This window comes from Urtica dioica, chromosome 3 (genome assembly GCF_054948205.1).
Source record: "Urtica dioica subsp. dioica isolate 48M chromosome 3, U.dioica_male_clone48M_v1_H2, whole genome shotgun sequence".
Classification (NCBI taxonomy): Eukaryota; Viridiplantae; Streptophyta; class Magnoliopsida; order Rosales; family Urticaceae; genus Urtica; species Urtica dioica.
Genome location: NC_142758.1, coordinates 40271661 through 40284936, shown reverse-complemented (window position 1 = coordinate 40284936; position 13276 = coordinate 40271661). Strand labels below are relative to the sequence as shown.

The 13276-nt window shown below is 36.3% G+C and overlaps 1 protein-coding gene across 1 annotated transcript; it reads right to left on the bottom strand.

Annotated features, from left to right (window-relative positions):
• Positions 1-11353: 11353 nt before the first annotated feature.
• LOC149402773 (uncharacterized) lies at positions 11354-12678 on the bottom strand. Its single transcript, XM_089608524.1, has 2 exons — positions 11715-12678; positions 11354-11388 (listed from the first exon to the last, which is right to left on the bottom strand). The coding sequence occupies exons 1-2, from the start codon at positions 12676-12678 to the stop codon at positions 11354-11356; spliced, it is 999 nt and encodes a 332-aa protein (XP_089464650.1).
• Positions 12679-13276: the final 598 nt, after the last annotated feature.

The following is a 13276-nucleotide window of genomic DNA, read 5'->3' as shown; positions in this document are numbered from 1 at the left end:
GACATCATCGTGTTGTTTTCTACCTTCCAACTCTTAAACGCCGGATCTTCGATCTTCGGAGATGTAGCCACGCCTGTGAGGTAGTCATCTTTACCTCGTCCCGATATGAACATGATGAGAACGGATTGAGACCACTGTAGGAAGTTGTGGCCATTGAGTTTGTGGCTTGTGATATGTTGGGAGAATGATTCAGAGTGAGACTGAGTGGGCGAGGTCTGCGAGATGGTCGAAGTGGTGTTGAGGGCGGATGAGTTTTCAAAGGAGTTCATGATGATTGAATTTATGGGCTCTGATACCATGTAGAAATAAAGAGTAAAGAATCGGAAATGAGAGAGAGTGTTCCGAGACTTTGAATGTTGTTTCTTATATTTTGATATGAACTTGTATCACCTATTTATACATATGGTGGATACATTAGTATAGACTAGATACATGAGAGTTTAATAAATACGAGTAATAATCATGCCTAGGAAATAGAGAATAATAAATATTACACAGAGAACAAGACATAGAAGATATGATGACAAATAAATGCAACACTTTTCCCATGTGAGATGGGTTTCAAGATGTGAGGGTTCCCGAGAACGCCTGTCAGGAGGAAAGGCGAAGTGACGAGGTGAAGCCCAGTTTATGCGAGGTGACGAAGTGACAGGTGAGGGCGAACTGCCGAGCAAAATTTCAACACATTCTTTGGCCAAGCTAACCTCGGAATACATGAGGCTTCCGTTCAAACATCTCCAAGATATCCAAATTACAAAATTTGAAATCTCAAAATAAGCAAATAGCCCCAAATTGTAAAATTAAATTTCGTATTTTTGTTCTTCACTTGCCATATTGACCTACAAAAGTAAAAAAAAAAAAAAAAACAAAAAAAAAAAAAAAACAAAACAAAAACAAAACAAAATAAAACATCTACATTGTTCAAAACATACGTATGTCACTAACATTCTATTAGAATGTCGTGACAATCCAATGGTAACTCTAAATTTCAAAACCTTGATTTTGGAAAAAAAGAACTCGCAGCTATATCATTCTCTAAATTCGCAACTGTGTTCTTCACACTAAACATATAGACTCATAAATCTCAAAACCACATCTTCAAAACGTACGTGTACATGTCACGAATATGCAATTAAAAGTTTGTCAACGGTCCAACGGTGGACGGCTGCACAAGCTCAACTTTGTGCCCTTATACCATGTGAACTTTAAGCGAGTCGTATTAAGAAAATAAAGAGAAGTTTAATCAATATTACAATGGTCACAAGGTTTATGAGCTAGGGAAAACAAACACAAAATAAAAGAATTTAGCTAATAATAATAATATATGCTAATCGATATTTGCGTATTCCACATTTTCCCACCTTATACCAGATCTGAATGTAAAAAAATAATTCACTATTTGTACGTCGTTTTAACACATTGATTACGCTCCAAGTTCAGTCACTAACCTTAGTCCGTTTGCAGGGGATATCAAATGTGATTCTAAAAGTTTCCTGAGAGGATTATACAAGTGATATGTTTACATCGATGTTATCAGATATCTACTTCATGAAAAGAGAAGTAGCATTAATTAATACAATTTCCATATATGAAAAAAAAAAATAGTCTTACTATATATATAGTTATGGTTGAAATTACTAAAGTTCGAAATATAATCAATGAATGATAATCTTTTTCATATATGCTAAGAATATTATTATTGTGTATTTTCTAGTAGAGGATGATTCCAGATATGATCAAGAGCACATAAATAATGCTAAAAAGCTGGAAACACAAAGAAGGCAGAGAGGTTGAGATGTATAATGAATTTAGATTCTTCATCGCAGACGTGATATCGAAAACAGCATTTGGAAGCAGCTACTTGGAAGACCATAAATTTTTTGAATTGTTGACGAAGTTGAACATTTCGATGTGTCGAAGTTTCTACAAACAAATTTTTTCCGGGATTAGTTGAACATCTGTATTCTCTATAGACAACTATTAAATAATACTTCAACCAAGTTAAAAAAAGTACTACAACCAAAAATTAGCTCTTTACTTAATTATATGAATTCGACTACTGTAGCAAAATTTTCAAAACGGGTGATGAAATAGAGGCTGAGAGGCTAGAAAGAGAAGTACTCGAGTCAATTGTGGAGTTGATTAGAAAAAGAAAAGAGAATGGAGAGAAAGATCATGACTATGGGACCGATTTTCTTGGATCATTGTTGAAGAAACAACACGATGCCAATGAAAGCCAATGAATATCCGTCGATGACATGGTTGATGAGTGCAAGAACTTTTACTTTGTTGGACAAGAAACCACCAACAGTTTACTCGTTCAGGCTATGCTTCTCCTAGCTACACACGTCGACTAGCAAGAAAGAGAAAGAAAATAATGTTTAATGAAGTTCATATGTGTTAGGTATTAAGTAAGGCTTTTAAGTTTAATGTTATTAGGTCTAAGTAGTGTTTTATAGGCCCATTTATGCTAGGGCAACATAGAATTCCGAATTTGATTTGTATTTTTTGTACTTAACAAGGTTTCATGAAGAAGAAAAGGCAGCTTTTGGATTATTGAGAAAAAAAACCCCCAAAGAGAGAGTTCTCTCTATTTTCCCTTATTTTTTGTATTCTTTACGAATCAACGAGTTCGAGATGCCTTTAATATGGTATTTGTAATCTAATAAATCATTAGACTTTGGAAGAATCATTGAACGGTATTCGTGTATAGATCAACGGTCATGGTTGTTAATTCCTTTCCACCACCTCCCAATACATCAGTAGGTATTATAGCCAAAATCGATCGTGAATCATGCAGATTTTTGCTGGATTCGTTGACGATGATCCTATGTCACATGTGTTCAAAATTGAAGGCCAAGAAGAAGAATATTTCTTTGAGCTATTGGGTGATCCAAAATTCGACGAAAGTGACGAAGAAGAAGAAGAAGAAGAAAACCCAGTGATGGCTCTTCCTTTGGTGATCAATCAAACCAATAAAATCCATAAGGTATTTGTGGATTTATTTATTTCAATGGAGGCTGAGTTTTGTTATTTAGAATTGGCCAAGAAGATTATCCTTCATCCACACTACTTGAAGATGCATCATATTTGAGGACAAATCCTATCAAACCCGATGAGAATGATGGAGATTAGATGTAGTTTGTATTCATAGTACGGAACAAGAACGAGAGTCAAGTCATGCATTCGGCCAATTGTCAAAGCAATCTCAGTTTCAGTTTTGTTTCTTTTATTATTTATTTGTTATTTTCGTGGCTAAAAATAATGGATTAAGTATTTTGGGCTAAATAATGTTTAGTAATGTGACGACCCGACTTTTCGGACCGTCTTACTTATCTTACTTTCTAAAACTTTAGAAAATTTTAGGTAATTTTATTTTTTTTAAAACATACAATTTGAGGAAAACTCAAGGCATAAAATCTAGAACCACTTCACAACTCAATAGTAAAAAAAATCAACCGAAATAGAATTTGCAATAATAGAGATTAAAACCAAAAATATGATTGTAAAAAAATATCATAACTAAATTCATAATTTTAAAGAAAATGAAATGATCTTAATATGCGTAACTTATAACCATGAATAATAAAACCTTTGGTTTGGATTATTGAAAACCTGAAAGCAAATTAGCGTCTTTTATTTTCGAAAACGGTAACCATAACCCAACTCTCTCGCCATCGTCGCCGCTGATCCACCCTCCTCACTTGCTCATAAGTTGTTTACCTACAACACGGACAGATATACATAGGTGAGCTAACGCTCAGCGAAAACAATTATACTCACAAAACAAGAGCAATGAATATGCATAACCAGTTATTAGTATTTCACTTGCTAAATAATGACACGTGATATCGAAAAGTAAAGTCTGACATCTTTTAATTCGGGGTCCCCTAGAGTAGTCGTACCAATTTCAGTGTACACTTTGGTAACGAACTATAGGGCTGCAACCTCCGATAGAACGTCTCATCTATCTGATAAACTATTGAGGAAATTCTCTAGGTGAGCCCTTGATTCGGCTCGAGAAGATCCTCTAGTTACCTCCTTGGATCGAGGCGGTACGACCCTCTTATTTACTTGTTAATCTTATTACTTGGATTACGTCAAATGCAAGAACAACATAAGTTATTGACATACTTGATAACATGCTTAGAATAAGAACATATTATAGATAACATGCCTAATTGAATCATAACACATCATGAACACATGAATCATAACATATCAACATATCACACATATTGTAAAACCCCAAAATAATTATTAGTGTAGGATAAGTTTTATTTTATTTTATTTTATGTTTTCTTGGATTTTAAATTCAAAATTTTAATATACATATATATATATATATATATATATATATATATTTATATACGTGTGATAAGTATATATATATATATATATATATATATATATATATATTATAGAATATATGGTAATGTTTTTTTTTTATGTTTGTTGTACGTAACCTTATATATATATATATATATAAATATAAAGTTTGGATGGCGTTTTAGGCTTACGGCTGGGTACATCTTATTATTATTATTATTATTATTATTATTATTATTATTAGAAGTAGGATTAGGGTTTGGGCTTTTAGGTTTAATTAAACCATATATAAAAATCTCATCATTTTCTTTTCACGCTTCTTCTCTGCTCTCCCTCCCACATCCCTCTCTTTGTTTGGAAATTCGTAGCTCTAAATAGATATGCTTTCTTTTCTATCTGGTTCGGATTCCTTGAAAACGGTTTCTTAAAACGTTTTCCCTGGTTTCAAAAAGTATCTTTTGCATTGATTCTTTTTGGAAAAGTTAGGTTTAAGTGTCTTCTATCTAAATCTTTAATTGAAAAATATGTTTCTGAAATACATAATATTTTTATATTATTTTCAAATCAGTGCGTAGAACTGAGACCTATTTCTGATTTTCAGACTTTAAACGCTTAATGTGGATTCAAAAATTTTTGTTTTGCGTTGATTCTTTTTGCAAAAGTTAGGTTTAAATGTATTGTATCTAAAGCTTTAATCGAAAAATATTTTTATGAAATACGGAATATTTTCTGATTATATTGAAAACGGTGCACAGACAGTTTTTTGCAAAACTTTTAAAGTTATATTTTAGCACTTCTTTTATTTTTAATAAATAGTTAAAAAAATTATTTTGATCGTGGTGCCTTTACAAAAAGTGATCAATATTATGTTTTATACGAACTGGTTTTTTTTTGTTACAGAATTTTGGTCAGAGTTTTAGATTTTCACTGAAACCCTAATAGCCAAGGGTATTTTTGCAATTTCACTTTGAAAGTCGTTTCTGAAAATTTCAAGAAGCAAAAGTTTTTCTTGAAATCCGTTTCTAAGTTGATCCCCGAAAATCTTTTCCGTCGATTAGGTTCCGAGCCGCTTAGCTTTTCCGAGCCGTCTAGTTTTCATGAGCCGTCTACGATCAACGATTGTACTTTCCGTAACGAATGTGAGAATAAACTCACTGCAACACAGATTAGTTCAAAATAAAATACGATAAGTATATGATCTGAATGAATTAATAATATTTTTTTCATTGTTATTATGTGATTGTTGATATATGTGTGGTATGGTATGATATGATGAATTATGAATGATACGTTGTGTATGCGGAGTTTATGATATGATATGGTATAGTATGTTATGTAATGATATGATATGGTATGGTATGATAAATTATGAAGGATATGTTATGATATTCTGAGTTTATGATATGATATGTTATGGTATATGCTATGTGATGATATGATATGGTATAACATATTATGTGATGATATGTTATAAATTAGAATACTTATATCATGTTCTTTTTCTAGTCATGTTATCATGTTTATTGTATGTCATACGTCATTCATGCATGTAACGAAAAAAAAAGTGAAAAGATAAAGATAAGCAAGGGAGTCGTACCGCCTCGAGCTACAGAGGTCTTAAGGAGAATTTCTCGGGCCGAGACCCTAATAGATTTATAAGATAGAGCGAAATGTGGGACCTTGCAACCCCATATCTTCGTCTCTAAAGTGTGCACCAAAATAAGTACGACTACACTAGGGGCACCCTTAATTCTACTTCTATTTTTAAAATATTAATAATTATTATTATTATAATAAAACATACACGCTCATATATATAAGTAAATTATATATATATATATAAAAATTGTAAAATAACTTATATATTATGTTATATAAAATAAAGTAATATGTATATATACGTTAACTTTAATACGTTAACTTTAATATGTATAAAGTAATATGTATATACGTTAACTTTAATTTGCTATAATATATATATATATATATGTAAAGTATGTATTTATACACACATAACTTATTTATAATATATAACTTATATATATTATATAACTTATATATATTATATCCGTATCATTATAATCTAAAGAGTATATTAAATTCAAAAAATACCCTAAAGCATAAATAAAAGAAAAACTTCAAAAACTACCACCTAAAAAAAATCATTCAATACTACTTTACTAAAAAAAAACGTCACTCGAACACAAATATTTTAGCCTTTTAATTAAGCTTGAAAATTTGGGATTTCACAATCTCCCCTACTTATTAGAATTTTCGTCCCGACAATTAACAAAGAACGGCGAGAAGAACTATAAGAACTATTACTCGGACATAGCAAGTCCCTCTAGAAAGAGCTTGGGATACACTAGTACAAAAAACGTCATCCGGTGCGACAATTGTCGCACCTAATACCTCATACGTCGCACCTAAAAGTTTATTAGGTGCGACTTTAAGCCCGTCGCCAAAGGCATTAGGTGCGACATGTCGCACCTAATAAGTATACCTTTAGGTGCGACACTTTCAAGTGCGACATGTTGCACCAAATGCCCAGGCTATTTTTCTGCCAAATTTAATAAAATTGGCGGGTAAATTCATATCGGGTGCGACATTGTCGCACCTAATGCCGTTCCCGCCATTATATTCGGTGCGACAATGTCGCACCGAATATGTTTTTTTAATTAAAAAAAATTACAGAATTAGAAAATTAAATCTAAATTCATTTAGAATTAAATAAAAATTAATTAACAAAATTCTAAATTAATTAGAAATAATATTCTGAAAATAGAATTCTCAATTAAAAATACAAATTCATTCTAAAAAAGCGAAAAAATAAATTCCTAATTTTTTTCCTATAAAACTTATCGATAGTAGAATTCCCTCTACCGAATAAGTTTCCAGAAGTTCGGGAACCGCTTCCGCGTCCTCGTCCACTGCTGCCTGACGCACTGCCGCTCGCTCCGCCGCTTCCGTAAGGACGATCTCGCAAGAAATCCATAGAACCAGGCGTAGAACCCGGCGTGGAACCTGGCGTCTGCTGATCAGACCCACTTGGTTGCGGTGCAGGCGGAGGTTGGGGAGTCGTGGGAGGCTGGTTGTGCATCTGGCTGAGGAAGGCGATCTGTTGCCGCATCTCCTGCAACTCGGCTTGTTGGGCATCCATCTGAGATCGCATCTCGGCAACCAATGGATCGGTCTGAGATGACGAACTTGACGAGCCTCTATCTAGCGTTTGGGCAACACCCAGCGATGACCTTGGGATCGAAGGCCCTAAACCGACTTTCCAGTCTCTGCGTACTCCCAAAACATCGCGCATCGCGTACATCTCCGCAATCTTCTTGGGAGATCATGGTGTTTTGCTCCGCCGCTTGCCGCAAAATATCTATCGTTTGGGCGGTGATTTGATCCTTAAAAAAAACCACAAAAAACTTATCAGATAAGAAGAAATAAAGTAATTAAATATAGTAAATAAAAAAAAACTAACTTACGTATTGCGACTTCGCGAAGTCCATCGTCCATGATCCCTTAGCGTCATGGTGTTTTTCTGACCATATCGCTAAAGCCGAGCCTATACTCCCATCTTCCCTTCGCTGTAATTTTTCAACATTAAAATATGAATCACATATATATTGCATATTAATATTAAGAGACTTACGTTCCTCGAGCGATGACCAAAAAAACTAAACGACCCTTGTCTCGCCTTCGTCTTCTTCATCTTCGAATTTTCTCGGTTGCGGACAGACTTCGCCTACGAGACATAAATTCGTTAAGTTCAATTTTAAGAATTTCAAATAACCATCGGAAGTTTAACTTGTAGGTTTAGAAGGAATGAGAATTATGTTTTATTTCATACGGCTAAACAGCCTATTTATACACAAAGAGTAAAAATAAAATCCCTCAATACTAGGAACTACTTCCTATTTTAATTCTAACCTAATTAAAACAGATCCCTATAAACAAGGTAATTAACGAGTTTTCTACACTCCCCCTCAAGTTGGTGCATACATATCATACATGCCCAACTTGGTTACAAAAAATTCAAAAACTGGCCGAAATAACCCCTTAGTCAGAATATCCGCTGTCTGCTCTTTGGTAGTTATGTACGGCGTACAAATAATCCCTGCCTCCATCTTCTCTTTTATAAAATGACGATCGATCTCTATATGCTTGGTTCGATCATGCTGCACCGGGTTTTGAGCACTGCTGATGGCAGCTTTATTGTCGCAAAACAGCTTTAGAGGAAGCTCAGCCTCTTTCTTCAAATCTTCAAGTACTCTTCGTATCCATAACAATTCACATATCCCGTTAGCCATGGATCGGAACTCTGCTTCAGCACTGCTTCTTGAAACGACGCTTTGCTTTTTACTTCTCCACGTGACTAGGTTCCCCCATACAAATGTACAGTAACCCGATGTAGACTTCCGATCACCTGGACCTGCCCAATCTGCGTCAGTAAATGCTTCCACAGCTCTGTTTTCTCCTTTCTTGAATAACAGTCCCTTTCCTGGACAGCTCTTCAGATATCGTAGGATCCTGTGTGTAGCATCCAAGTGCTCCTCACATGGACTATGCATAAATTGACTTACTAGGCTCACAGCGAAGGCAATATCGGGCCTCGTGTGTGCTAAGTAAATCAGTCTTCCTACCAACCTTTGATACTGCTGAACATTAACTGGAACGCCGTCAACAATATTCTCGAGCTTTTGGTTTGGATCTATTGGAGTCTCGGCAGGTCTACATCCACTCATCCCGGTGTCCTTTAAGAGATCTAGAATGTATTTTAGTTGAGAAACAACAATTCCCTTTCTTGATCTAGCAACTTTCATGCCGAGAAAGTATCTCATTTCACCTAGATCTTTTATTTCAAACTCCTTAGCCAGCTTCACTTTTAGTTGTTCTAGTCCTCCATAGTCGTCTCCTGTAAGAATGATGTCATCGACATAAACGATTAACACCGAGATCTTCATATCACTTGAGAACTTTGTGAACATAGTATGATCCGATTGAGCTTGAATGTAACCCTGCCCTTTCACAAACTGAGTGAAGCGATCAAACCAGGCGCGAGGTGATTGTTTCAGTCCATATAATGCCTTCTCTAGCTTACAAATCTTGGACTCAAACTCATTCTCAAATCCTGGCGGTGGACTCATGTAGACTTCTTCCTCAAGCTTTCCATTAAGGAATGCATTCTTCACATCAAATTGTCTTAGAGGCCAGTCGAGATTAGCTGCAATAGACAACAGAATTCTCACAGTGTTTAGCTTAGCGACCGGAGAAAAAGTTTCTGTATAGTCTATCCCATAGGTTTGAGTGAACCCCTTAGCTACTAGTCGCGCTTTTAGTCGCTCAAGAGTTCCATCGGCTTTCATCTTCGGTGTGAATACCCATTTACAACCAACTATGGGTTTTCCCTTTGGAAGCTCTTCCACCGACCACGTCTGATTCTTCTCCAAAGCACTTATCTCCTCAAAAACAGCCTTTTTCCACTCGGGTCGAGTTAACGCCTCCTGAATACTACTAGGGATATGAATCTCAGATATATTTGTGGTAAATGTGGAAAAGGCAGAAGAGAGTTTTGAGTATGACACATATGACGAGGTAGGATATAAAGGATAGTTGGTACATGTGCGTTTTTCTTTTCTAAGAGCAATAGGAAGATCAGAGTCTGAAATATACTTACTGGTTTCAGGTTCTGGTCCCGGTTCAAATTGTTGACTTGCTGGAGAAGTAACGGCTTCTATGTCTTGAGTTGGGACCGATCTCACATACACCTTTTCAAAGAGATTACTTGCCCGATTATTGTATATGTCCTTAGTATTGTTTCCTGATTTACTTCCAGATTCGGTGATACTTGGTTGATTTTCTTTCCTTAAAATCGTGGACTCAATATCACTTTCAATTTGAACATCAGTTATTTCCTCATTTATATTTCCGATCCCATTTTCAACAATTATTTCCTCATTTTCTAAGTCATGACCTTGTACTCTATCAAGGGAAGAATCTGTAAATATCGAATCTTCAAACTTATTCTCCCCCTGAAGATGAGTTGTAAAAAAAGGTTTATGCTCAAAAAAGGTGGTATCCATTGTAATTGTTGTTTTTTGTGTGACCGGATCAAAACATTTGTAACCTCTTTGAGTCGGAGCTATTCCCACAAAACACATTTTCTTTCCTTTAGGATCAAGTTTACTCGCATTCCTATTAGGATTTCGAATAAACACAGTACACCCAAAAATTTTTAACGGCATAGAATGAAACACCCTTGATTTTGGAAATTCATTTTGGAGAATGCTAATGGGTGTTTTAAAGGATAATATCTTTGAGGGCATGCGATTAATTAATTAAGTTGCATGTAAAACACTGTCCCCCATAGATAATGCGGAATTTTGGTTGAAAACATTAGAGCCCGTGTGACTTCAAGGATGTGTCTATTTTTCCTTTCTGCTATGCCATTTTGTGGTGGTGTGTCAACACATGAACTTTGATGAATGATCCCTTTTTCTTCAAAAAATTTATGTAATGTGTGTGTGAAATATTCACGCCCATTATCACTCCTAAGCATTTGTATTTGAGTATTAAATTGTGTTTGAATCATATTATAAAAAATTTTAAACACAGTTTCTACCTCAGATTTTTCTTTTAGCAAAATACCCATGTAACCCGTGTGTGATCATCAATAAGAGTCAAAAACCATCTTTTTCCTGAACAAGTCAGGACTCTAGACGCACCCCATATATCACTATGGATAAGAGAGAAAGGTTTAGTTGGTTTATAAGCTCTAGGTGGGTAGGAGTTTTTATGATGTTTTGCTAAAGCACAAATGTCACAGTGAAAAGAAGAAATATCTTTATTCATGAATAAATCAGGAAATAACATTTTCAAATAGTAAAAGCTAGGATGTCCTAGACGAAAATGCATCAAATAAATTTCTTTATTACTTGGACATGAGACAATTTGTAGGCAAGTCTTCTCTTGATCGTTATGTGAGTCCGTTCCCTCATCTAGGATATAGAGTCCATCACTTTCTCTAGCACTGCCAATCATCCTCCCCGATTCCAGATCCTGAAATATACAGTGAGAAGATTCAAAAATAGCACGACAATTTAGATCTTTGGTTATTTTGCTAATAGAGAAGAGGTTGCATGAAAGGTTAGGGACATGTAGCACTTTATTCAATGGTAGAGAAGGTGAGGGAATTATGTTTCCATTCCCTGCAATTGCCGAGAATGAACCATTGGGAATTTTTACTTTTTTATTTCCGGTAGAAGGTTTATAGGTAGAGAATAGGGTGGAATTTCCTGTCATGTGATCACTTGCTCCCGAGTCAATGATCGAGGTATTTTTGTCTTTTGAACATAGATAAGAGAAGGGTATGGATACTATGTTACCACTTTGGACGAAGGAACATGAAGGGTTATCAGGGCTGGAAGAATTTTGTGAGGACTGCAGTAGTTTCAGGAGTTGTTCAATCTGATCCCTTGTGAAATTTGGTTGTCCCGAGTCGACTTGTTCCTTTTGTGAAGAGTCAGTCGTGGTGTGGAAAGCCTTCTCGTTCTTCTTCTTTGCTCCTGGTGGTTTTCCGTGTATCTTCCAGCAGGTTTCCCTTGTGTGCCATAGCTTCTTGCAATGATCGCACCACGGCTTCTTCCTCTCTTCTTGTCCACTGCCCCGTGTGAAGAGTGCAGAGGGTTCAGCCGAGGAAGGCTCCTCAGAGTTTATCATGATCTTCCTCCGGTTTTCTTCCTGTCTGATTTCGGAGAAGACTTCTCTCATTGAAGGCAGTGGGCGCCTTCCTAGGATCCTCCCCTTTGCTTCGTCGAGATTCCTGTTAACACCATTAAGAAACATGTAAACACGATCGTTTTCTTCGCGTTTTTGTTGTCGCGCATAGTCAGCGGTACTCTCCCATGTGTCTTCGTAGCACTGGTCCAGTTCTTGCCATAAGGACACCATCTCGTTATAGTAGACCGTCACATCCCTGCTCCCTTGCTTGGCCTGCCATAGCTTCGTCTTTAATTCGAAAATCTGCGAGGAGTTTCCCAGATCAGAGTAGGTTTCCCTCACTGATTCCCAGATTTCTTTAGCCGTCTTCATAAACATGTGAGGTTTTGCAATTGATGCTTCCATGGAGTTGAGTAGCCACGCCATCACCAGTGAATTCTCCGATCTCCAAATCTGGTAGCCTTCATCGCTTTCCTTCAGGTTCTTGACTTTGCCGGTTAGGTAGCCCAGTCTTCCTCTTCCATCAATACCAAGCTTTACTGATTGAGACCATTCCAGAAAATTCCTTCCATTCAGCCTATGCCCGGTGATGAGCATAGATGAATGGATGGATGACTGAGATGTCTCCATATTGGTTGCTTGAGTTATTTCGGATGAGGAATTTTTGGGGGCTGGTGTGTTTTCCATCTAATTAGGTTAAGAGAGCCTGCAGCTCTGATACCATGTAGGTTTAGAAGGAATGAGAATTATGTTTTATTTCATACGGCTAAACAGCCTATTTATACACAAAGAGTAAAAATAAAATCCCTCAATACTAGGAACTACTTCCTATTTTAATTCTAACCTAATTAAAACAGATCCCTATAAACAAGGTAATTAACGAGTTTTCTACACAACTCATACCTTATGCTCCGGTGAGTCGAACGTCTCTATTGATTTCAACCAGGCTTCCTGGTTATAGCCTTCGGGAGTTTCGTATTTAGCGAGATCCTTACTCCCGCAAAATGTCTTGAAGAAGAGCTGCGACAACCTCGACTTCTGGCCACGTCGCATCCTCTTCGCATCACGAATGATAGCCATATCAATCTCGTTGCGAGTAGGATCTGCAGGCACAAGCTCGCCACTGTCGGGATGTTCATAAACAAAGCGATACTCGTTATGAATCGAAGTCATAAGAGCCGCCACACTCTGCGCAGGCACAGGATTCCAGTCTGGGAGGTCGACTGGA